The sequence below is a fragment of the Carassius carassius genome, chromosome 2 (genome assembly GCF_963082965.1).
Source record: "Carassius carassius chromosome 2, fCarCar2.1, whole genome shotgun sequence".
Lineage (NCBI taxonomy): Eukaryota > Metazoa > Chordata > Actinopteri > Cypriniformes > Cyprinidae > Carassius > Carassius carassius.
Window position 1 is genome coordinate 6,611,116 of NC_081756.1, and position 27,177 is coordinate 6,638,292.

Consider the following 27,177-nt stretch of genomic DNA (forward strand, 5'->3'; position numbering starts at 1 on the left):
TGTGCAGAAAGAATGTCTTTTATTTCTTTCATAATTCAGTTTTGAATGCATGGGTCCTTGGTTTTTTTCATCGCACAGTTAACAGGGTTAATGCTTTATTCAGCTTCGTGACATTTACTTTAAACAGTTTCCAAGAGGCATCTGGCAGAAGGAAATAGGCGTTGAAGTTATACTTAGTTCAACATCACGTTTTGTATAAGTGCAGAAGGTCAGACTAAAAGACCCTCAAAACTCACTTTTCTTCCCATATAATGGACTCGGAAGCCTTAATGCGAGAGATTCTCTTCTCACGGTTCTGCTGAAGTCTCCGGAGCACTGGGGCACTTCCACTCTCCCCCGACCAGGGCAAAGAGCTCGAGACGGACACGGCTGCGGGTGGATCTTTGAGTGGGAGAGGAAACATTAACTTTAAGCTTTAGTTAAGTGGCTGCGTTATAATGCAGCTTGCACAAACATTCATAACCAACCAATAAATGAAGAAGCTGCTTTTAAGCACCAACGATATATTTCTTCTAAGTGCAACCAATTTGACCAATAAATCTGATTCTAAAAAAATAAAAATTGATTTCCTTTTCAATAAGCTAATAATGCTATCCCAAAATATATTTTTTTACAATAAAAAGACATGTCTACAAATTTTAAGGTAGTGTTCCTTGAGAAGCAAAATTGCATAAAACATTAAAACTTGTTTTCAGAGAGTGTATTTTCTTAAGCATAAACCTTGCTACATATTTGCCAAATATTCTATTTCTTATTTACTTAGACAGCTCTGCCTTTTGGAGGTTTAGTCTACTTATGAACAGTTAACGTAAAAATAGACAAATACACATGTTATGTATCTATAAAAAAAGAGATAAATTAATATGTTTTTTATGTTTTGTATACATGTATGTGAGTTGGTTGATCAGTTTTTTTTTTATTAATTCCTAAAAACATTTGTTAAATATTGTAATTTTTTAAAAACATTTATCAGTTCAGTCCCATTTTTTTATTTATACATTATATAGAAGCTTATATTTATATATATTTATATATATATACACACACACACAAGCTTGTATATAATGTTTAAGCTTGTATTTATTACAACACGGGGATAAAAGATGATTACAAATGTTAAATCTGGATAACAGAGAATTGAAAATACATGATAAATCTGCAAATAAATTCAGAATTCACTGTTTTAGCTTACAGTATGCTGATGTTTCCAATAATAAACTTTAGGGTTGACCAGTTTCATATAAGATGACGCACATTTAAATGCATCAGCAGTTTAAATGATGCTTTTCAGGCCTTTGATAGAGTAAAGGGAAAGATGGTACCTTTAGGATTGGATGGAGAAGGAGGGCTCCCTTTTTCATCACCCATGGCCCTTCTTCTTCTCTGGAGCACCATCTGAAGCTCCGCTTCCCCAACATTACGGCTGAAGCGCTTTTTAGATTCCACCCTTCGAGGGCCAGACCTCCTCATGCAATCCTGAGGTGAACCAGCCATTAAAGTTACATTAATACAATAAGCCATGAGAGATCATATATGATATTGATTTAACAGTGGTTAAGGGGTGTTTTCCCTAAAACTACCTTAACTGTGGTAAAAGTACTAGCACACAAGCCTATTATAAAATGGATGCAAACAGTAATATAATAAAACATTACCAGTGTTTAATAAATACAATTAACAGTAACAGGTATCACTAAAGACTGGAGTAATGATGCTGAAAATTCAGATTCGCATCACAGGAATAGATTACGTCTTAAAATACATTTAAATAGAAAACAGTTATTTTATATTGAAATAATATTCCACATTGTTTGTCTGTATTTCTGGTCAAATATATGCAGGCTTGACAAGACTCCAGAACTTTGAACTGATGTGTGTCAAAATATTTGCACCCAGATTTTATTTCCTTATCTGTCGACCTTGCAAACAGCTTGTCTGAGTATTAAAAGTAATCAGTAGTCCACATTTTAAGAGATCTTATTTTACCAGCATCCCCTGTAACTCCAGCACAGCTGATTTCCGGTTCTCAGACCTCTGCTCCTGTTAACGTCAATTATTTTGATTAATAATATTTTGTAATTTCTGAACAGTTACTCTATTAATATATAATTCACAAGCAATGTATGTATTTGGTTAGGCATGTCACCACGCACACACAGAACAGTAGTATAGAAATAGTGTAGTATCACTTACCTTCCATGCATTTTCATCCTCTGACACAGCCTGAAAGTAAAAATATTTAATTTTTTTTCTGTTTAAACAGGCCAATATTTAAGGAATCTTAAAAAGGTGTGTTTTATTAAATCACTGAAATTGATGTCCTACTGTGAGAACTGTATGTGATGCACACAAGCTCATGGGAATTTTTTCCATCACTCATTTGATTTTTGTCATACAGACAGTGTTGGCGAATAAATGTACAATTTATGTTCAGCAAAACATGTAATAAGTAGCAGACACACCTGTGGCGTTCTGAGAATAGGTTTGAGGATAATGCCTTTCTTGATCCTTTCCATCATTTCATCCACAGCTCTTGACTTCACATCCTCCGTAATTGCGGGATCTGTGAGAAAATGAGCACAGTATTCATTGAGGATGGAAGAGCAGCGCTTGTTGTCTTTTAAATTATTGTATTGTTTCTTTCTGTCAGCTGTTGATTCATCCTTTCACATAGTACGGATGTAAGGTATGACTGTCTTACTTGCAGTTTGAGTGGTGTTGTTTCCTCCCTTCTTTCTGTTCCTCAAAGCCGTTAATGGGCTAAAAATACAATGGATCTGCTTTTGATAAAGTTTTGGAGATGCTTCCAGTAATGTATTTTATGGTTGAAATTAACATAAAAATAAGGTGTTGAAGACTTACTCAGTGACAGCTGAAGATGAAGGAGGAGGTGGTGGAGGTGGTGGAGGAGGAGGAGGAGGTGGTGGTGGTGGTGGTGGCGGTGGCGGTAACAATGATGGAGGATCAGCTGAATTTTCGTTTGTCTCATTCAACTGGTTAGATTGGTTAGATTGGATGGAAGAAAGTTGCTCCATCTCTCTCTGTTTATTCTTGAGCAGCTTGACTAATTGCAAAATAAACAAGTAAAAATGTCTACTATTACTCCCCGGTGGGAACATTCAATTGCTTAGCAATGGCTCTTTCAAAGCTCTGAAGACATAACCGAGGTCTCAAGCATGTCTAATGTAGGCATCAGCTTATTTTACTCAAATTGTCTCTGGTTTCTCCTAAAACTTTGTGAGAAATGAATACGAGTCCATATTGAGACTTTGATTGCAGACTTTATTATTTAGGCCAATCTGAGTTGGAGACATTGTTGAAATCTCTTTTGAAGAGGGACATATGTGAGATCTTTTCCCTAGAGAAAAATCTGAGAATTCAGTCTCCACCTGCCCTACATTTCAACTCATCATCTTAGTGAAACAGCTGAGATCTCATGTGCGTTTTGTCTTTCCATTAAGGGTTCTCTCAAGAAATATAAGGTCCTAACACTTTTTCAGCATCATAATATAGATAACTTTGCAGATAAGACTTACTTTCCTCCTGAAGTGCATTAACAGATTGTTGCGAGTCTTTCAGCTGAATCTCAATCTCGCTCTTCTCTTTCTCGCTGATCTCCAGCTTTGTTCTTACTGCGGCCAGATCGGACAGAGAGTTGAGATCCTGAGCCGCTGTCTGAGAAATCTGTATAGACGGATACAATTAAAGCTAATTCAAATATCACATGACACTGGTTGATGTTTTAGGATAGTTTCAATTGAAAATCCACAAGCTACCTCCACACAAAAAAGTAATTATTCAATTATTATAATAATTATTTAAGTGCAAATAAAAAACTTGGTACAAGTATAGTGTAAATAAAAAAAAAAATCAATTATTTAAAGTGGTTTTTCACGGCTTTTATTTATACGTACAAGAAATGAAGTAAATAACTGGGGAAAACTGGATTGGGAATCGATGCAATGGTTTGCCAACCACATCAGCATCACAACTCCACATCTCTGATATGAACACCTGTATACATTGACACACTCACCTGGTTTTGGTAACAGAGTCGTATCTCTTCCAGAGCTTTACTGATTTCAGTCACTTGACTTAGAGCCTGTTTTAGTTGTTTCTCAGTCTCTGCGTTCTGAATCTGTCTCTGGATTTCCTGCTGTTTCACCAGCATCTGTAAGGAAAAACCAATCTTGATCAATCAGTCTATCTATCTATCTATCTATCTATCTATCTATCTATCTATCTATCCATCCATCCATCCATCCATCCATCCATCACCATGCCAAACCTCAAATCTCTCTTCAAATTTTCACACTTACACTACAGAAGGTCTAAACATCCTTCAGACTCATTTTTATACGTCAACATCCAAATTTCATTTCAAAGACCTTTCCAGCATTTTATTTTATTTGTTGAGCTCAGTGGGCATGTTAATTATTCATGTGAATTATCAGAAAGTTTTCATTCAGCACAAAACCTCAACAGAATCAGTTCAGTTTGGGAAACCAAAAATCATCCATTATCTCCCTGAAATTGTAGATAACAAGAAGCGTACTTGTTGAAAAGCAGAAATGGCGATCAGGAAAGGGAAGTGGAAGTTCGTCATGTGTTGGACTGTTTGGACTCTCACTTCTCATCTCCATTCACTGCCCTTTCGTTCAGCTCGCAAGAAGAGCAGACCTAAACCACCAAGTGTGACCCCTGTGGAGGTGCAATTACAAGGAAAAGTGCATGTGCTTGGCGAGTAAACGGACGCATCTCTTTGTGCGATGACGGCCTGTATTTTCTCCCTTTCGAATTAGTCCGTCATTAGGCTCTCTATGATGGGAAAAAAAAACACTGAACGTGATAAAGATGAATGTGTTTTCAAAACACAAATGGAAGGAGTGGCGATAAAGAATGTCATTCAAGCTGTGTGGTGTGTGGCCGCACATTCAGAATGAGTTTGAGTGGTGCGCAAACCGTCGGGGTCCCTTTCACAGGTGAAGGCCCCCTGTTGGGACCCCATTATGTCTGTGTCTGCAAATGGGGAACAATATACACAAAGCTGACAAAAGAGATGTCGGATAGGAAGTGTCTAACAAGGACAGGGGTTTAAAGAGCTGCCGAATTTCAAACTGCTATCTTGATGGGTGCTAATTAACGCAGGAAGAGACGAGGGATGCAAAGACAGATGCCACCTTTATGCGGAGATGCTCATTTAGACTGAATGAACACTAAATGGACTAGTATTAACAGAGCCAGCTGGACTGGAATGGTCAAAGAGTGTGTGCTATCCCAATCCAGTGTTTTCTCTTCTTTGTTTCGTGTTTGTTTCATTAATGAAGGTTCAACCAAGGTTCAAGACAACCCACTACATCCATTCTACTCTCTATTGATTCAGATATTGACATGTTGTCTGCCAGGGCATGTAGGCCTTTGGGCGAGAAGTGTGTTTTTATGTCCAGATTAACTAAACTGTTAGGTAGGCTAACTATCAAACGATTATGTATCATATGTTTCTTGCATTTTTAACAATTTGTTTAATTATGAGTTTATTTCCTTATGCTTCTGTTATAATTATTTTTATTTTTTAACATGTATAAATAAAGCACACTTTGAATTCCAATTTGAAATGTTCTATACAGATAAAGTTGTTCTGACTCAAAAAAAGTCACTTTTTTTCACCAAACTTTGTGGCAAAATCCAGTCAATCGTGTGATCAGAGGAGTTTTGCTAGTGTTGGCCCCTTTAAATTGTTATTTAGTAACCAGAAGTATGTCGAGCCTTTGATTGATTGATTGAATAATTTGATATAATAATTTATTACAATAAATTATACATATATATATGAAATGCCCGCTTTTGAAAGATCCAATTCAAACACACTTCCGCGGCGCATGAGCGTCAGTTGAGGTTAAATAAGAGTCCAACGTTTTTCCGGAAAGTGGTTTCCGCTCCATTTTCACTAACAGACACAAATAAAGCTGTTATCGCCTCGAAAGCGGTTATCACTGAGAATTTGTTACAAACTTTATCATCAAGAAACTTAAAGTAGCCTACATGAGGAAAAGGGTTCGTATTTACATCTGGATGGAAATGAAGCTACGCGGAATTGAACCCAAAGACCAAAGTAGGCTATATAACTTACTAAATTTAAATTTTGTAAGATTTGCCGAATAGACAGTTTTAATTTGTCTGTCACTGCTTCTGGATTGTGGAATTGACAGACGTCCGTCAACGGGTGAGTAACATTATTTGCGCTATTGTTGTTTGCTGCTTTATGAAAGCCAAATTGGTAAAATAATGTTTTTATAACGTATTTTCAGTCAACGCGGTAAACAAAAGGCGACAGACCACATGTCAAAACGTTAAAGGTAAGGCTTCAAGTCGAGACGTGTCACAGTCCAACGTTTGCGTAATATCTTGTCTGTTAAACATGCAGATGTTTGCTTCTCCACTTTTAATATCCCATGAGCCTCTGTGAGGTTTGCGGTTGCTTGAAAGAATCAAATGGCTTCTCAAAGGGCATTTGAAAAGGAGTAAATTCATTCAACGAAACGAAAAGCGTTCGTTTTTTAACCAATGGTGTGGCGTTTTGTCTTTTTTCTGTGTTTTGCTACCTTGTTAGTTTTTACTGTGCACTTTGTTTATGATAAAGAATCAACAGTTTAAATGGCAGATCTGCAAATATAGTTTTTTTTTTTACATTTTATTTTCATGCTCAAATGAGTTGTTGACTACTGTCTTCATAATTTACAACTGAACTGCATGAAAAAATTGCACTCACTACTTCTGACAACTGTGATGGTTTGATGTTAATATATATATATATATATATATATATATATATATATATATATATATATATATATATATATATATTATATGGAAGTGTTCATCGAGTTTGTACAGTGTGATCATGATAGATTTGTATGGAAACGCATGATTATTGGAAAAAAAGCAAGCACAAAGGTCCACCCCTAGCATCAGTAGGGATGTAAGCAGATTGTAAGAAAATTTAAGAATAGGATCCTTGCCTGAGATTGTGTTGGACCTCGTATGTCAGAGCGTCCTAAACTTGTACATGCTCAAACCATTAACTTTTATGGCTGTGTTCATACATAACACAGAACTTTTCACAAGTAAGAAAACTTGAGCTGCAGCTGATTTGCTGGCATTTTGGCAACTAAACAAAAAAGAAATTGTAATTTATAGATGAGGGGTATACTGTATGTGACAAAGCACCCATTCAATGACTGAAGTAAGAAGTTTTTGCAGCTTTATTTATCTAAAATCTGTTGTCATTTTTTGAAGTTTTGCCAAATTATATATTCATTATTTGAGATTTTTACATCTGTAATTCAAAGAGTACCTGGTGTGCAAAAACTTCAGCATGCTGCCTTAGTCCTTGCTCTATTTCAAGTTTCTGAGACATCTCTGTAAACTCTTCTGTAACCAGCTGGGACACTGGGGTATGAACACACAGAGAAACTGCCATCAACCTGTTGTTCTGTAGGTGCTCATTAATGGTGAAATATATTCGGCTAACTCACCTCTCTTCATTTTATTCACAGTCCTGCTCTGCTTACTGAACTTCCTCAGAAGGGCCTCTTTCTCGCCGACCTCCAACACCAACTTAAGAATAAAATAAGAGTTTGAAGTTTCTTGAATTCAGTGTCTTAGAATTTCAACCCACATATAAATGAAAGTAGGGCATTGACGAGACCCATAAAGATACCTAAATTAAAGTAACATTGGTAACATAGTTTCCATTGCAATTTTGGGGCTAATTGTTAATTGTTTTCTCAGACATTTCTGACCACATGCAGGCACCTGGCCATTATACCTTGTCCTTCAAATCTTCCTTCTCTTTCTTAAGAAGCTCCACCTGTGCAGTGAGTTGAATTTTTTCCCCGAGTAACCGGTCTACAGATGACTGAAGTTCTGTACAAACACATTGGAGATTTTTAACTGTTTAACTGTTTCTATTCTTAGACAAGTTTATGCATATTTCAACTGCTTTTGAGGCTTGTTAAATATAGAAATTAGAATACCTCTAATTTGATTCTGACTCATGAGAAGTGGATCTTCACCGCTCTCTTCCTCAGAGACCAGCTCAGAGCTGGGATCAGCCTCGGGGTCCAGGTTCAGGATGGAGAAGTTTTCTGGCATTTCTGGAATCAGGGGAAGTATAGCCTGGCTTTGCCTCTTTAATACCTTGAAATCTTTATTCACCTGTGGGTTCAAAAGTGTTACCATGTTAAGCATCAAAATCCCTTGCCCCTTTATTTATTAATCCAATAAGAACAATATACTATACAATTTATAATGGTGAATGGCGAGTGACTAAATTTGGGAAAAATGTACACTGCCTCAGGCCATCCAAAAATGAGTTTGTTTATTCATGGGAACAGATTTGGAGAAACATAGCATTGCATCACTTGCTCACCAGTGGATCCATTTGGAGTGAATGGGTGCCGTCAGAATGAGAGTTTATAAAAGCTGATAAAAACATCACAAAAATCCACACAACTCCAGTCCATCATTTAACGTTTTGTGAAGCCAAAAGATGTGTGTTTGTATTAAACAAATCGATCAAGAAATTGTAAACTTCAAACCACTGCTTCCGGGTAAAATACGAGTCCCCTATCAATAAAAAAGCCAAAGCAGTTCTAAAACAAATGTGTGTGGATTTAATTATTTAAAAAAAATAAAAATTAAATCTTTTTTTTTCTCAACATGTTAACTGATGGACTGGAGTGGTATGGATTTCTTATATGGATTTTGTGGGTAATTGTGATGTTTTTATCAGCTTTTATAAACTCTCATTCTGACGGCACCCATTCCCTGCAATGGATCCATTGGTGAGCAAATGTTGTAATGCTAAATTTCTTTAAATCTGTTCTGACAAAGAAACAAACTCATGTACATCTTAGATTGCATAAGGGTGAATATATTTTTTTTAGCAAATTTTAATTTTTGAGTTAACTATTAACTAGTTTGGAGAACATCATAGCTTGTAATTAATATAGGGGATGTGAAATAATCAGCAAAGCCGTTAGATTTGTGAGAAAAGGGAAGTGTGGCTACCTTCAGTGCAAAGGCCTCTGCGGTCTCCCGGCATGATCGCTCAATCTGAAACTGCATCTCTAACACATCCAGCTCCTTGAGCAGTTGAGCAGAGGCTGCAAGTAGTTATATAAATCAAATTGACACATTTTCAGTGACACTTAGTAGTTATGGCAAGGTGATAGTTAGTTCAATAACAGTTAAGTTCTCAGAATATCTTCCATTGTGAGACTACTGTTTTTCCTTCTGTAGATGAGTTGAAATATAAGGATATTGCCAAAACACTCCCGCAGATATCTCACCCTCCTCCATCCTTGACAACTTTTCATTCGCCTCATCTCGCTCTTTCTCCAGAATGTCACACTGTATAACAGATTATACAATGACAAATAGTTATTTTAATACTTAAATCCATTACTGAAATATTGAGCAAAACACTTAAGCAAGTATTCAAGTGTTTGTGGACAATTATTGCATACTAGCATAACAGGACAGAAAATTAACCATTATGTGCAACTTTATATTGTATTTAAGACTCTCACAGTTGAAAATGTATTTCCCGCAATTGTGATATCAGTTATTTAGCCATTGCATCTTGTAGCTGTAACAAGAAGGGGCCTCCAAAGAGGCTGGTTTTATTTGCTTCCACAATGCTTTTGAAACTTCTATAATTTACAGTAAGAATTTCGTACACAGCTAATTTTCTGCATTAGCCGATGACCAAAACGTGTGGCATACAGAAGATCGCACTGTGTAGAATATCATATCCCATAATGCATTCTTATCAACATTGACTTAAGCATGCAACAATGTCATTTGACATTAACGTAGTATACTGCTGTTTAAAACATTTATCATTGCATGTTAAATGTTGTTTTACATACTTTTTTTTTTAATAGTGTACACTAAAAGTGTGAACACAGCCACTCTCGGATTTAAGCAGAAATTACCTCAATGTCTCTTTCATCTTCTGAAGACAGGATGTTCTCCTCTTCAACATCTAAGAGGCAACAGATGAAGTTTTCACACTGTTCATCTGTTTCATACACTATATTTACAGTATTAGTAAAAGGCAACCCTTTTGTTCTGTAAGTAAAGTAATTACATCACTGTGTTAGGATCACTGGACTGACTAGCTGACTTTTATCAAACATATTTTATTACCCAGCTCATCCAATAGACTAAAAATCTATTTTGAGAGTTTAGAATGTTTAGGCAATTTTTAAAGTGAGAAATAGTGAATGTATCCAACCTGAAATTCTTTCGTCTGCTTCAAGATTCCACATTATTTCTCAAGCTTCTTTTTCACGTCTGATCTTCTAGATCCTTCTGTGTTTCTGTGTCTGTCACTCTGTGTTTGACCATGCAGTCAGGAGGAAGAACTGAAACTAACTTTAGTGTACTCCTCTGCTTTTACTTCTTCCCATTTTATTACGTAAATTGATACAAAAGTCCATTCTGCTTTGCCCTTTATGGTTAACAGAGTCAACAATGGCTATTTAGAAAGGATATGATAAAGTAACAATCATCTTTTGTCTGTAGATGTCCTCGACCCTTGGTGAACCTTGGAGCCTTGGTTTAAGGACCGTGCAATTTTTTTTAAAACAAAATACATTTATGCATTTAGATGATTATTTGGCTTTTGCACTTGCAATTTCTCGAAATGGGTGCATTTTACAGTGTAGAACTGATTGTTTGAATGAAGCTGCAAAAAACTGATTAAAGAATTCAGTTGCAATGCAAAGAGTGACTAATTCATGCCATTACCATTGCTTCCGTTACACCTTTAGACCGGAGACTTGGAGAAGATGTGTGAAAAACTTTCCTAACTGCTCCCCGGGCGCCGCAGCAAAAATGGCTGCCCACTGCTCCGGGTGTGTGTTCAGGGTTTGTGTGTGTTCACTGCTGTGTTTGTGTGCACTTTGGATGGGTTAAATGCAGAGCATGAATTCTGAGTATTGGTCACCATACTTGGCTGAATGTCACATCACTTTCACTATATTTTCTCTCACATATAAAGAACACATTTGTCTTCTATTTTGGAATGTGTTGATAGTTTCATGGTGGAGCTGTTTTATATCTGTACAATACCTAAATGGGATTGCATATTGGATAATTTTAAATTCAGCAGTTCCTCTGTTCATCATATACTTTGTTCCGAAGCAAAAGCAAAATCCGTATTCTTTTGATAATCTGTTCCATAAAAATATATATATATATATATATATATATATATATATTAGTCAAACATTGTGACCTTGAAAGTCCAAGCCAATATGAATGCAAAGGGCAGCAAGAGAAGTCGATGCAGTCTGACTTGTAACATTAAAACTGAGCTTATTCAGTTAGTTTGGTCTTAGAATTATGCTAAATCTAAAAGATAATCAAAAGCTTGCCTACACATTCAGTGTGTCTTGTGAATACCAAAAGTACATCTAGATATCAACCTTCTACGCACACCTTGACAGAATCTAGTAAATTCTTTAGTTTACTCGCCAGACTGATATATTATTTTATATACAGTATGATTTCACCAAATCAGCTTATCTTTGTAAAATTACACAGCTTCTTAAATCTTAGCTTCTATTATGATTTTATGATAATTAAGCACTATTTAATCTTAGAACTATAGTAATTAGAACTAAAACTTGGTAACCATTTATGAATGAATATTTGTTAATCTAAAGGCACAATAAACACTTTTCACAGTGATGTCAGCTAACTTCCACTTTCCTGCACATTTGTATTATCTGTACTTCCGTTATATCTTTAGACCAGAGACTTGGAGAAAATGTGTGAAAAACTTTAGGCGTTAGTTAAGAGTTAAGACTAATAATGTGAATGATTCGGGTGCAAAGATTTTTATATACTTTTTTTTTTTTTGCATTTAATTTAGATGGGTGGCTTGCTTGCCGCAACTGCTTGCTTTCAAATTTGTATGACAACGATTATGTGTCTACACAAAATACATACTTGAAACCTTTTCATTTGTTATTTTAAGCTTATGTTGAACTATTCTTGTACATACAGTACATTGGACATACATTACTGAATGAAAAGGCTTTCTGTAACCACATGTACATGTCTAAAACAGTTTATTTGAGAAATATATCTAACCAACTTAATCTAACTGCAATAAAGACAGTAAACAATGCGTGAGAGTCGCAGTGCTCTGTTTTCAACTCCTCCCTTGACTTCAAGCGGCAAATCTCGATGATCGGTATTCGATATTCGGTAAGACGCACAGTATGCTTCCTTTACATATTTAGTATTTTGTACAAGCTACACCTTTAGGTATATTTTAAATTATGAATTAAGACATGTAGTGCCTTTATGATCCCTTTTTTTGTTTGTTTTATTTTTCTTGTGAGGACATCCCCACTTCTTCTGATCTGTTCGGAAATTTTGCCTCCAGGTTCCCAGAAGCACACATACTCAGAGTGCAACATTACAGAAATGAGAGTACATTAGGATTAAACGTGACGTAAAGAGGCTGACTGATAGGGTGTCACGACTGGGTCATATCATCATACCACGCGAGGGGTCCGATTTATCGACTGTTTACCCGAACACAAACATACAGCGAACATTGATTAAATCAGTTAATGTGTGCTTTACAACATAAAGGGCCAGGGTTTTCTCTTGTTTCGATATGCATAAAAAACGGGACAGAAGGCAGAGCGAGAGGGAGGAAGAGGATGGGTCAGATTCAGGGCTGTAAGATGCGATGCGATGTGATGTGATGTGACAGGGCAGCCTGGAAGATACGAGTGGCCCCTCAGTGACTTCACTGCGCTTTGCAAACAAACCTAAATTTGGTGAAGCCAGAAGGGCAGGTTTTTATAAAAGTAGAATCACACTTTCTGTTCAGCAATAGAAGCTTGTTTATGAGCTGTTTGTCAAAAATAACTATTCATAATTAATAATTAGTCATAAATTCATCTTCAGCTGTTGATGTCAGAAGGGTCTCCTTTCTGTTTTCTTCCCCTTTACTGAATCATAACTACATTTCTTATTCTTTTGCTCTCTTTCAAGCACTGCTATTTTCTTTAGGAAATACAAATCTAGCTGCTATTGGTTGGCTGTATGGGCATTGTCAATGAGATGATTAGGGTATTGGCTCTTCATTGGTCATGATTGCACTTGGCCTGTAGGTGGCGCTCTGGCCTTGTGTGAACGGAAACCTGTTGCTTGTGTCTCCCCTCATGAGTCTGATTCTTCTCGCCATGATTCTTTCAGCATGAAGTGCTTGATTTTAAGAAAACCGCAGTGGTATTGAGTTGGTTGATGCTTGTTTACTTCTTGAGCTGTTCACATGATTTACTCAGTTCTCACTTAATAGTGTTCAGTTTCACTAAAACCACCCATAAATATTCCTTTATTTACATCAGTTTAAAAGAATAGGGCACATATTTGGTGCCCTGGTATTTGCACAGCTACTATACACTAAAAATCCCATTAGAAGGAATTATTATATGTTTCATAAACAATATCAAACATAAAAAGGCAAATCCAAATTTATTACAAAATCACCCCTGCCTACAAACCAACATTTGATCATAAAATGTAATATAGGCTTAATTTACAATCCTGTTTTCATTATTATTATTATTATTATTATTATTATTATTATTATTTTATTTTAAGCGATTTAAATTAGGATTTTCTTGAAGATTTTCAAACCATATTTTGCACCCTGTTTATGTAAAGTGTCTTCCTGTCAAGTGTTGTACAAAAATCAAACTAGAGCTTGGCAGTCACCGATGGGATGCGATTGGGATTTTGTTGTGCACGCAATGGTACAGACAGTATGTCACAGTCTTTAAAAGATGCTGGCTGGGACAGAGGAAGATATCTAGACAGGGACAGACCGGCCCTGTGTCCCGATGGCAACGTCACAGGAAGCAACGTCTGGCCCGGCACGCAGTGGTACACTCACCAGACAGCTGTGACTCATGAGAGAAAGAGACATAGACACACAGTGAGCAGGTGATGGATGAAAAATATTGTCATGTTAACTGTGATTTATTGTGATTCTCAATAGGGAACAAAACAGGAAGTCCCAGCCGACTAGGTTTTTTTTTTAGTGAGTGTGATTTTTCCCTGCAGGGTATCAACACCAGTCTGCCACCTGTTTCAGTCCATGTCTAAGCCCCTTTAAGACCTTTGTCTCCTCCTCCGTCCCGACATCCGTTCACTGAGCAGGATGAGGATGTAGCCCCATATCAGCGGGAGTGAATGTATGTAATCCAGCCCTATTGCTCACCCTCTTGTTCTTCCCTTTTTCTAGATTTCTTTCGTATCTGTTCTCACTTTGTTCTCTGTGCTCTGTTCTCACTCAGTTTCAGTTCACATTCTTTATCTGTGTAACAAATAATCATTCATTCATATTGGTGAGGCATTTGCTGCTTAGTAGTGTGTGTACAAAGAAAATAATAATGTAAAACAAAAACATTCTTCAGTACAACCCTACTTCAATAAAGATACAGAGAAAAGGTAAAAAAAAAAAAAAAAAAAAAAGTATTTTCTACTTTTAAAAAAAGTTAGAAATAAAGTTATTATAATTTTGTAAATATTTTTTAGTACCTACTGTTAAAAATTATTTTAAATAAATTATTTTATTCAGCAAGGATGCATTAAATTGATCAAAAGTGAGTGTAAAGACATTATAACATTACAAAATATTTTGATTTTAAATAAATGCTGTTCTTTTGAACTTTTCATTTATGAAAAGAATCCTGAAAATAAAATATATTATGTTTTTTCCACAAAAATATGGAGCAGCACAACTGTATTGAAAAATTTTATAATAATCAGAAATATTTTCTGAGCAGCAAACCAGCATTTTAGAATAATTTCTGAAGGATCATGGGACACTGAAGACTGGAGTAATGATGCTGAAAATTCAGCTTTGCGTCATATAAATAAATTAAAATTTTAAATATATCCACATATAAAACAGTTATTTAAAATTGTAATAATATTTTGCAATTTTTCTGTTTTTACTGTATTTGTGATCAAATAAATGCAGCATTGGTGATTATAAGTTTATAAGACTCAAAAACATTAAATCTGTCATTTTGTTAAATTATGTCTTTACCTTCCATCATTTAGTTTACATTGTTTTGGACTGTTTTATTTGTACACATACAAGTGTAATTTTGTTCAATTTTTGAAAATGTTTGAAAAAAAAAGTGTAAAATATCGTTAATTGTGCATATAAATGATAAACACAAAAAGTATTGATATGGAGTATATTTATGGTATATTAAAGGGATAGTTCACCCCCCAAAATATTGTCATTTACATAATTATAACGTTTGAATATTATATAATATTTTGAATACTGTTGTAAACAAAACAGTTGTTGTAATCCATTTACATCCATAGTATTTTTCTCCCCTGAGTCTGTTTGGTTACCAACATTTTATAAAATATCTTCTTTTGTGTTCAGAACAGAAGAAATACACGTATACAGGTTTGGAACAATTTAAGGGTGAGTAAATCATGACAAAATTCCTTTTCGGATGAACTATTCCTCTAAATTCTAGATTTGAAATGAGCTTTAGCCAGTAAAAAGAGGATTTTTTATAAATAAATAAATACATTAAAAAAAATCAAATGATAGTGATTTCAGCACATAACTCACTTCTAACTGGTTAAACTAACAATGCAGCACTGCCCTCTTTTAATACAGAAGAGCAATAATAATGCTGCCCAGATGTTTAGTGAGAATAGAGACTCTCTCTCTCTCTCTCTCTCTCTCTCCGGTCTCTGTTGGGACTCTCTCAAACCTCCATTAGTTCTGACGTGCAGGACCACTGATTGTGTAAAGGTCAGGACCCCGCGCTCCAGGTCTTGGCAGGGTTTCAGAGCAGCATAATCACACATCTGCGTGCGAGAGTCCAGTGCTGCCCACTGAGTTCCTCATCTTCTTCTCTGCCGCTACGCGACATGCTTTCACACCCAACAACTCACCGACCGGCTCTCAGATTCTCTTTTGTGCGTGTTTTGTTTTTGTTTTGTATTATTGTGAAATTTTAATAGCAATTTCTGAGTGCATTCAGTGTAAGTGGTGTTTTCTCAGAATGCTGAGTTATTGTAGTTGCCAGGCAGGTCCTGTTTGGTTTCTCTGCTGTTCTGGGTAATTTCTGGTGTTTGCTTGGGTATACTCGTGGTGGTTTAGGGAGGTATCCAGGGTGTTCTGGGTGATTGCTGTTTGCTTCTTCCCAACTACCTAGGCAGCCTAAGTTGGGGTGTGCAATATTTATTCTCTAACATAATATCGTAATTGTTGTTTTAGATATCTTACATATTAATGTAAATGCATTAACTTTGTATTGACTGCTCATAGTTCTAATAATAATCACCATAACTAAACCATTTTCTCTTCTCTCAGCTTCCTTAACTTCCTGAAGCTTCCCATGCTGCTCCTGGAGTGCTGTAGCCCATCTTTCCTCTCTGACCAGGCAGCAGCTCTCGGCTGTTAATGCCTGCCAGGCCTTCTTGCCTATTCTTGGGGTTTGCACTAAGGGGGCCGTTGCCCTCTCACAGGCTACGTTACAGTCTGTCACATGAGGCGGACACTCTAGTCCTGCCGTGCTTTATTTGCTGTGGCACTGCAGATTACTTCCACAGTCTCTGTCTGTGCTGCACATCCAATTCAATTAGAGCCCATTAGTGCTTCCCCCGCCTCGCTGTACAGCCCCTTCTCGCTGCGTCTGTTCATATATCTGAAGAGCACATCGCTAAGCTCAAAATGTGTTACTCTAATAAGCACTGAATTTTGAGTGACTGATTTTATAATACTTTTCAGTATTCAAAGGTTTTAAGTTTATGAGTATAGTATTGCAATGCCTTTAGTAATGTTTGCTTAGAATTTGCCCAATAACAAAGTATCTTTTGAAGCAACATAATGTTGATTTTTGCTTTTTTGAAAAGTCTATGCTTCGGGACAAATGACCATGTTGCCTAAATAATAATGAAACAGAGCTATAGCATCATATGTTGAAAAAACTTTCGATGGAAGACTGAAATGCCTGTGCAAACAAAAAACATAATGCAGTGTTTATAGATGATCACATACTAGATTTTTACATTTAAGTAAATCTGTATGTTTTTATCCTCTAAACAAACTCTGATCACTTAGAAAAGTACAAGAAAACAAGATTTTAAACATGCACATTTTACAAATTATGTTGTGCAAGATATGCACCAAAGTTATTAATTTTTTTGTTGTATTCATACTCAAATAATGATGAAATGTTTGGCTCTGGTCTGTTCCATCCCCCAAACTCAGCCTAGGGATGTTCATCACTGCTTCCTGGCATGATTTTCTGATGACTCTTGCAATCTTTCCTCTAGTTCACTGCACGCCCCCTCCGCCCAGCCTCTGCACACCTTGTCCTGGCAAATCAGTGCGTAAGAGAGGGGGCTGCTTGGGTCTTTAAGCATTCCAACAGAGCAAGAAGTTAATGATGGGTGTTTCAGTTCAGCTGATGGCGGAAAAAAAAGAAAATCGACGACAAAAGAAATTCTGGTTCTTTACTTGCTTCCATAGTTCCATGAAGAACCTTTAATACCTTTAGAACCTTTACATTCCAAAAAAGATTCTTTATAGTGAAAATAAGTTTTTCAAATGTTTATAAAACTTAGAATAAAATGTGGTTTCTTTTAAGAACTGTTCACTGAAAGGTTCTTTAGGGAACCCAAAATGGTTCTTTAATTGCATCGCTGCGAAAACCTCCTTTTGGAGGTTTTATTTTTAAAAGGGAGAGCTTCTGAATGTCCTTTTTACTTAGTTTGACACTGAGCTTCCTCTTCTATCCATAGCTATTTGGTATTCAGTGAATTATGTCTAACAGTGATAGAATTAATGTGAGACAAGCTAAATCAAAAACTGGTTTTAGTAATTTTACGTCTAGATAATTGAAATTTGCACCACATTTTCCCCTTCCTATCCTTCTTTTTTTGTCCTCTAATAAAAGCAGTTTATATGCCCGCCTTCTCTGCAGGGTCTAATCTAGCCTGACAGCTTCCTCTCGTAATTGGTGCTAACACCCAGATGGACGGGGCTCTAATTTGCAGTTCCCAATAAAGAGTGGCGGCTGAGGGTGCGGTGGAGAGGGGGGAGGCCTTGATTTGTTGGTTACAGATACAGAAGCAGTAAACACCCCAGGCCTCTGGGCCGACAGTTTGAGCAGGCTTTTGTTCACTCGTTTGTTCAAAAGAAGCGCTCTCTTCCCAACCTCCCCCTCCTCCGGCTGCCTTTCTCTCTTTTGCTCACACACACACATACAGTCTATTTCCTCGAACCTGTGTGTCTTTGTCGGTGTGTAGATGGGTGACAATAACCTGATCATTTTTCAGGGCAACTTTTTGACATCTCGCTATTAATGAAGCCACAGACAATGAGCTCTGGGTCAACGGTTAGGTAAAGAGAAGATATGAGGTGTTTCTTTGACAGCAGACATATAATTGAGCTGCCGTCACACTCTTTGTTTATCAGCTTATCTATCTATCTATCTATCTATTTGTAGTATCTGTAGTTTTGTCTATCATTTTATCTGTCGATTCATCCATCCATTTCCCAATACATTCAAAGTTTGTCTTGAATTAGTCATAATAATTTCTTCAAATTTCATTCCATTTGAATTCATTTCCTTAGGCTCAGATTCAAATTACAGTTCTGAATTCTGTTTGCTTACTTCAATTCAAATTCCAGAATTGGATATTAAAGTTCGCTGCACCACCCTGCTGTGTCAGATGAAGTTTAAGGAACATGAAACTGCTTGATCAAACCGACATTAACTTTCATGCACAAATTCTAGAAAGTTTAACCGAAATTGATGTTAGTTGGGTGACTTCAATGTGTTCGTTCAGTAGGCAACTCTTAAAGAAAACAGTTTGATCAGTTCATAGTACCGTTGATCACAGGAAACTGTTTAAACAGTTATTATAGAGTAACACGAAGACTGCACTATGAAATCACAGCCTAGCTTTTGAAGTACTGTTGTGTGAGGGCCGCGGTTCAGTAGTGCATCACACTGCACTGTGCAAAAGAAGCTGGAAATAATACAGAGATTCAAGGTTTAATTGATTTTGAACAAATGTTACAGGACACAAAGCAAATTCATAGTCTCTGTGGAGGAGACTTGATCACACAGATGGAGAAAACGTCCTTGGCTTTTATAGTAGAGCTTCATGTAAAATTGGGGTCATTGGGTCTAAAAAAATGGGTGGATTTAGGTGAGGAATTGACTTGTTTTCATAGAAAAGGTGACAATCAACATTTTATTCAGCACACTGATGTTTCCATTTGCAGAAAACCAAGAACAATCTTTTTTTTATTCTACAAATTAATTAATCATTGTAATATTGTGGGCTAGATGTGAGAAGCATTAAAGCAGCATATGCTTATATAATACACACCTTAAAAAAATATGAAAGGTTAAAGAGTAAAATATATATTTCCAGGATAAACAGTACATGAATGTACCAACATTTTTAAGTGAAGGTTTTACACATTTCTTCCCATTGGTAGGAAATTTGAGCCATCAATATGAGAAACTACTTTGTTTGTTCAGTAACAGAGAAACTAATGACACTCCTCTTCTTTTCAGCAGGTGCTCTTCGTTTTAATGCCGTCAACTCTCTTCAGCTCTCAGGAAATATCTGTGTTGTTGTAAGAGCCGCTGTGTGTTCTCAAACCCAAACGTTTGTTTCTCATTCTGGCCGTCTGTGAAAGGGCTTCAGGTTTGGAGTGGTGCTCATCTCACTGTGAACCAAACCTTTCAACTCAACCCAGTCCAAACATGTACACACACATCTCCTGTGTCTTAAAGAGCCCCCAAAAAAAGAGTTTCAAAAGAAACGAGGAAACAAGAACACAATTTTTTACTTTAATTTGCTGAAGAAAATGGCAGTGGTGCTTACGTGAATCTCACTGCCACAATGCTGGGGTGATGCTGGTCATTTGAGGTGTTGCTAGGATGATGGAATGCGGTAGCTAAGCTTTGAGATTTTTTTATCACATTAATAATTAGATGTTTACTGATTGATCGGTTTTGTCAATTAATCAGATCCGATAACCAATTGCCGGAACAATTGGTTATCAACAAAAAATCATGCAAAAAGTTTTTAAAGATTATGTTCATTGCTGGAGCAGCTGAGAAGGATCCAGTGTTGTGCCATAATCTGCCAGGAGTGAAAGAAAATTTGGCAAAACACCGGTACCTTTATACAGTGCGAGATCGGCCACTAGAGGTGGAATCACTGACACCATGTGATGAATGTTTTGACTATTGAGTGAAAGTGAAAAGTGACGTGACATTCAGCCAAGTATGGTGACCCATACTCAGAATTCGTCCTCTGCATTTAACCCATCCAAAGTGCGTGCACACACACACACACACACACTGTGAACACACACCAGGAGCAGTGGGCAGACATTTATGCTGTGGTGCCCGGGGAGCAGTTGGGGGTTCGATGCCTTGCTCAAGGGCACCCAAGTCGTGGTATTGCCGGCCCGAGATTCGAACCCACAACCCAATTGAGGCTGCGCCCTGCACAGAATGGGGAGTTTCAGATGTGGATTTAAAGGGGTCATGAATTGAGAAATCCACTTTTACTTGAGCTTTTGATTATATAAGAGGTCATCATACTAAAATATGAAGTTTAAAAATTGAAAACGCCATTGTTACTGAAAACAAAAGCTTTTATTCCCACCAGGCCCAGCACACACCAGATCCTGGAATCTAGATAGATTAAACAACACCTCCACAGAAGAATATCAATGCCTAATTATGTAGCCCCGCCCACTTTTTTGCTAATGACATAGTAGGGAAATAATGTAAGAGGCACTAAACAGGATTGAGCAACCAAGCAATAAACATGCTGTTTAAGACCGCAAAATATTTGCAATGTTATAATAAAGTTCAGCATTGTTTAATTTGAAATGTTATTTGTTTTCATTCAGTATCCATTGTAAAAACTATCGGTTATCGGTTAGTGTTGTCCAGCCTAGTTAGCGTTATCGGTAAAATAAGTTGACCTCTAATTACTATACAGTTTCTAAGAAGTTTTGAATGGTTGCTAGGGTGAAGGAATGCAGTTGTTATGGTTTCAGAGTTATCTTTATCACATCACTATACAGTTTCTAAGGTGTTTTAAGCACTTGCCCTATACCAGATAGTTTCTACAAATGGTCCGTGTTGCTCTTTTTATTATCCGCCATGTGAACATCATAACTTTGATTGATTAGAAATGCAACAGCAAACCTTTTCTAAACCAAGCACACAATTTGATATTTCATTCAGGTAGCACAAATGAAGCAGGACAAGTCACATCCTGAAACTGAAGTTTAATACTTGGGGTTATGGGTTTGTTGGAAGGGATCATCTGATCATTCTCTCTCATTGTGTGCATGCCTTCCTCCTCCTCTGCTTCTTTCATGACAGGGTCGACCACTTGCGCAAAGTCTGTCAAAACAAGCAGCCTTCATCTTTCCTGAGCTGAAAAATTCGACCCTTATAGCGCACCCTCCTCTTGCTAATCTGAAACCTTTACAGCTGATTCGTACCCCCCTCCCCGTGACCTCCGACCCCACGCACCTCTCCCTGGGTCACATGACTGGTGCAGGTGTGGACCCCGGCCCCGTTGCCCCCCAATTAGCGACCCTAATTAGTGACAAAACCTCCTGCAGGGTCACTGAACAGGGTCTAGGGAGCGCAGACGGGAAGAGTGAGCGGAAGGAGGGAGTGAGAGAGAAAAGAATCACACAGGAAAAGGGAGGGTGGCGGTTGGACAGTAATGCCTGGTTAAAGGCGTGAAGGCCAAAATGGCTTTTACACTGAAAAGGAGAATATTGCAGATGCTGATGGACAAAGTTGCTTTAACATGGCTCTTTTTTTTTAAGCCAGGGTGGTGTTTGAATTGTTGCCAAGCTGCACTATTGAGTGTGGATAAATACAAAGTTTTTCTTTGAAATCAGTTCCTCATCCAATCATTTTATTTATTTTTTTAACTAAAACCACCAGGCCACCCATCCAGTCCCCGTTCCCTCCATCCGTCCACTCCCATGAAGAAAAGATGGCAAAGATTTTAATTGGCACCCTGGAGTTGATTGTCCAGGCGAGACTCTGAAAGGGAGAGCAGTGCAGGGAGGCGATCGAGGGGACTAAACATGCGATTAAACATATTGTGGCCGCTTGTCTACCATTTCCTGAAAAATAACCATGCCACCCCCTCGTCTGGAGAAAAGAGCTGGAGGTTTTGAGAAAGAAGAACTTAATACCTAAACAGCCTAAACTGATATAATAAATATCAAGAGCGATGTAAATATTTGCATAATGCTGTTTTGAAACCTGAAAAAGCTTTTACTGATGGTGTCTCATATATATATATATATATATATATATATATATATATATATATATATATATATATATATATATATATATATATATATATATAATAGTGTTGTCAAAAGACCCGGTACTTCGGTACCAAGTCGGTACTAAAAAAAAATTTATGTGACGGTACCAGGTTTCATTAAGTACCGGTAGTACCGAGGTCCCGTTCAAACCCGGTTCAGCGCTATGATTTCCGCGCTATGTGTTCTGCGTGTCTCTGTGTGAATTAATGAATGGCAGAGACGTGCGGGTTTGTTTACTACATAGACTGAAACGCATGACGCTTGCATTAATTTCAGCATCTGAGCTTCAGAGTTCTCTCTCCATCAAGCGATCTGAACTTTTCAGTTCATCTCAATGGACGCACAGCGCACCTGTAATTGATGCTCTGTTAACTCTGTGTGAAGGCACTCGACTCTCCGTTGCTTTACTGATAGAGCTGTTTCTCACACATGCAAAGAGAGAGAGAGCGAGAGTCTTACCACGCTGAATCGACACGCTATATGTATTCTATTCTTTGTTGTCTTCTCCAGTCAAAATAATGGAGTTCATATAGAATTATTCATATTCATTTTCGAACAAGCAGAAGACATAACGGTTTCTCCGGTAGTGGGCGGAGCTAATGCGCAAATGGCAATTTCATTGGCTGGCGCTGATTTCTTACCGTCCCTGTTTTGATTTCAGCAAATCATTTTGAACGAACGCAGACAACGTGATTAATATTCATGAACCCAGCAGCTCATCATTTCATAGTGCATTGTATATACATTAGTATGATAGTAGAATTAGTAGTAGTATTGTCTTTTAATAATAATTAATATGATCTATTACTATTTTTTTACAGAAACCCTCAATGACCAAAAACATCTTAAGCATCACCACCAGTCTTAAGTTCAGTTAAAATGACAAATATGCATTCATTAGCTAGGCCTAAAAGTTAATTTTTACATAAAGGCATTGTGCTAGAAATATTACTATTATTTAGTAAAATGTATGTGATGCTGCTACTACTGTTGAAAAAAATTATAAAACTTTATTTTTTAGAGAAATAAATCACAATATTTCTTCCTTGTTTTAATTTTAATAGCAAATCCCCTTTATTTACCAAAAATAAAATGTGTTTAAATTTCAAAAAAATAAAAGACAAATTAAATTTGTGTGAAACTTGTTTACTGTTTTTCATAATTATATAACTTGTAGAAAAACTTTAAACACAGTTGTAAATAAGTATAAAGAATGGCATTGGTTTTATTTTTAGTGCTAAAAAGTTATTTTTATTTTTAATTAGCATATTTTTGTGTTTTGCTTTGGTACCGAAATTGGTACCGAGAACCGTGGATTTTCACTGGTATCGGTACCGAATACTGAAATTTTGGTACCGTGACAACACTAATATATAATATGCGTGTATGTGTGTGTGTGTTTAATTATTAGGGGAAAAAATTAATCTATCGTTTTATGTATATATTTAGGTGTGTGTGTGTGTGTGTGTGTGTGTGTGTGTGTGTGTCTTTAGCAGCAACTGAGAGAGTCATAAAAATGGCACACAAGTAGGCAAATTAAATAGACATATATTTATATGCACATGAATAAAAACACATGTACATATTGTACAATATCTTGGCTTTTTAGCCAAACCATGAGAAAGGCTCTTTTGCCACAGAACACAAACTTCTTTAAATAAGTGCAAAGAGTTAATGAGACAAAGAATTTGTCAGCATTTATATAGTTTTTTTCCATTAATTTGTTTCTGCAAGATCACATAATACAACATGAAAATACTGTGCAAAGACTCATAGATTTACATAATGTTTAAGTGTTTGATTATTTGTGGGAAGCTGGTGCCATTATGTAATTTTTTATTCTTATTTTTTAACACGGTCACACAAATGCTGTACTGCCAAAAACCTTATGGCTTACTTACACATAATCTTTGTGCCAGGACAAGAGCACTGACCCTTTAACAATGGAAGGAAATATGGAAGTAAGTATAATAAAATAAAAAATAAAATCTTTCCACACACTCACAGTAAACTCAAACCACATTTTGCAATAATATCTGTGGCAATGTTATTTATATATACAGTCTTTGCTTGTTTAACATACTGTGAAAACATATTTCAGGCATATGGTTCAAATAATTCAAAGGGTAGAATTTTTTAGTGATGGTGAAGAAAATCAGTACTCTTAAGTACTCGTTCTTGTGAAAAAAATAATCAATACATTATCATTTTAGGAAACTGTTTGAGAGATGTCACTATAAAACAGAGAGTGAGAAAAGAAAAGTGCAATGTTCACAGGTTTGTTGTTCTCTTAAGCCTGGACTGTTATGAGCCAGTGTCTGTCGCTGTGCTTCAGGTTAAATGATGCTGCAGTGAATTATACATGATGCTTATAAGAAACAACAGTGTTTGACACCACCACCACTGCAACGAGAACTTTTATGCACAAGTTACAATCCATTTGCAATCATATACTAGATGTATAAAAAGTTTAAACCATGTAAGCCTACATGTATTCTTTTGAAAGCAAAGTCCACCCAAACATGAAATTTCTGTGTTCATTCACTCGCCTAAATTATTCTTGCAAAGACTTTCTTGCTCTTCCCATGCAAGCAAAATGAATAGGGACTAGAGGTTTCAAGCCTCAGAAAGCAACTTAAATGTTGTTTTTAATCTGATACTCTCCCAAAATGACCATATGACTTTCAGAAGATTTGGAATTGTGTATCAGTCATTGCTTCTGTACCTTTAATGTTTCTCTTTTGTGTTTCACAGAAGAACCGCCATTCCATAGAAGTCAATACGTGTTTGAAACAAACAAGGGTGAGTAAATGACACACTTTTCAGTTTAGCTTTAACCATCCCTTCAAAGTCCAACCTAGGATACTGTCAGAGGATAGAAATAGAGAAAGGATGAAAGTACAGTGTTGTAGCTATGGAAATGTATTTTTGCCACAGAATAATAATACAAAATAGGCAATTGCAACTTTCTCAATATCATTACTCTGACTTTTTCCCCCTCACAGTTTCCAAGTTTATATCTTACAATTTAGACACTATTTTTTAAACACATATCACTATTTACTTATTTTCTTGAATTATGAGATTATACAGGTACATCTAAATAAATAAGAATGTTGTGGAAAAGTTAATTTATTTCAGTAATTCAACTCCAATTGTGAAACCTGTGTAATAAATAAATTCATTTCACACAGACTGAAGTAGTTTAAGTCTTCGGTTCTTTTAATTGTGATGATTTTGTCTCACATGTAATAAAAACCCATCAATTTACGATCTCAACAAATTAGAATATGGTGACATGGCAATCGACTAATCAACTCAAAACACCTGCAAATGTTTCCTGAGCCTTCAAAATGGTCTCTCAGTTTGGTTCAGTAGTCTACACAATCATGGGGAAGACTGCTGATCTGACAGTTGTCCAGAAGACAATCATTGACACCCTTCACAAGGAGCCACAAACATTCATTGTCAAAGAAGAGTGCTGTATCCAATCATGTTAACAGAAAGTTGAGTGGAAGGAAAAAGTGTTGAAGAAAAAGATGCACCACCAACTGAGAGAACCACAGCTTTATGAGGATTGTCAAGCAAACTGGATTCAAGAATTTGAGTGAACTTCACAAGGAATGGACTGAGGCTGGGCTCAAGGTATATAGACGTGTCAAAGAATTAAGCTACAGTTGTTGTATTCCTCTTGTTAAGCCACTCCTGAACCACAGACAACGTCAGAGGCATCTTACCTGGGCTAAGAGAAGAAGAACTGGACTGTTGCCCAGTGGTCCAAAGTCCTCTTTTCAGATGAGAGAAAGTTTTGTATTTCATTTGGAAACCAAGGTCCTAGAGTCTGGAGAAAGGGTGGAGAAGCTCCAAGTTTATGGCTTGAAGTCCAGTGTTAAGTTTCCACAGTCTGTGATGATTTGGGGTGCAGTGTCATCTGCTGGTGTTCGTCCACTGTGTTTTTTGAAAATCAAAGTCACTGCACCCATTTACCAAGTAATTTTGTAGCACTTCATGCTTCCTTCTTCTGACCAGCAGTTTGAAGATGCTGATTTCATTTTCCAGCAGGATTTGGGACCTGCCCACACTGCCAAAAGCACCAAAAGTTTGTTAAATGACCATGGTGTTGGTGTGCTTGACTGGCCAGCAAACTCACCAGACCTGAATCCCAGAGAGAATCTATGGGCTATTGTCAAGAGGAAGATGAGAAACAAGAGACCAAACAATGCAGATGAGCTGAAGGCCACTGTCAAAGAAACCTGGGTTTCCAGACCACCTCAGCAGAGCCACAAGCGGATCACCTCCATACCAAGTATTGAATACATGCACAGTAAATGAACATACTTTCCAGAAGGCCAACAATTAACTAAAAATGTTTTTTTTTTTCTAATTTGTTGAATTGGTGGGGTTTTGTTAAACGTGAGCCAAAATCATCACATCATTAAAAGAACCAAAGCCTTAAACTACTTCAGTCTGTGTGCATTGAATTTATTTAATACACGAGTTTCACAATTTGAGTTGAATTAATGAAATAAATTAACTTTTCCACGACATTCTAATTTACTGAGATGCACCTGTATACCTCAATTGCAAGATTAAAAAAAAAAAAAGAATTGCAAGTTCTTATATTTTAAAATTTCAAGATATAAACTTGAATTTGTCAGAATTGTGAGATATAAACTTGCATTTGCAAGAAA

General features: G+C 36.7%; 1 protein-coding gene and 1 long non-coding RNA gene across 2 annotated transcripts in view; one reads left to right on the plus strand and one right to left on the minus strand.

Moving 5' to 3' along the window:
* Positions 1-10,432, minus strand: shtn2 (shootin 2). Its single transcript, XM_059505939.1, has 17 exons — positions 10,304-10,432; positions 10,002-10,051; positions 9,354-9,414; positions 9,073-9,167; positions 8,037-8,217; positions 7,829-7,926; positions 7,536-7,617; positions 7,355-7,449; positions 4,037-4,171; positions 3,537-3,684; positions 2,863-3,064; positions 2,702-2,760; positions 2,463-2,563; positions 2,194-2,223; positions 1,987-2,040; positions 1,323-1,476; positions 1-381 (listed from the first exon to the last, which is right to left on the minus strand). Exons 1-17 carry the CDS (start codon positions 10,335-10,337, stop codon positions 233-235), a joined length of 1,728 nt encoding a protein of 575 aa, XP_059361922.1. The 5' UTR covers positions 10,338-10,432; the 3' UTR covers positions 1-232.
* The window catches only part of LOC132101211 (uncharacterized), a 24,766-nt gene continuing 3,575 nt past the window's right edge, over positions 5,987-27,177 (plus strand). Inside the window, exon 1 of the long non-coding RNA XR_009423153.1 lies at positions 5,987-6,223. This is a non-coding gene — a long non-coding RNA (uncharacterized LOC132101211). The remainder of the gene's footprint in view (positions 6,224-27,177) is intronic.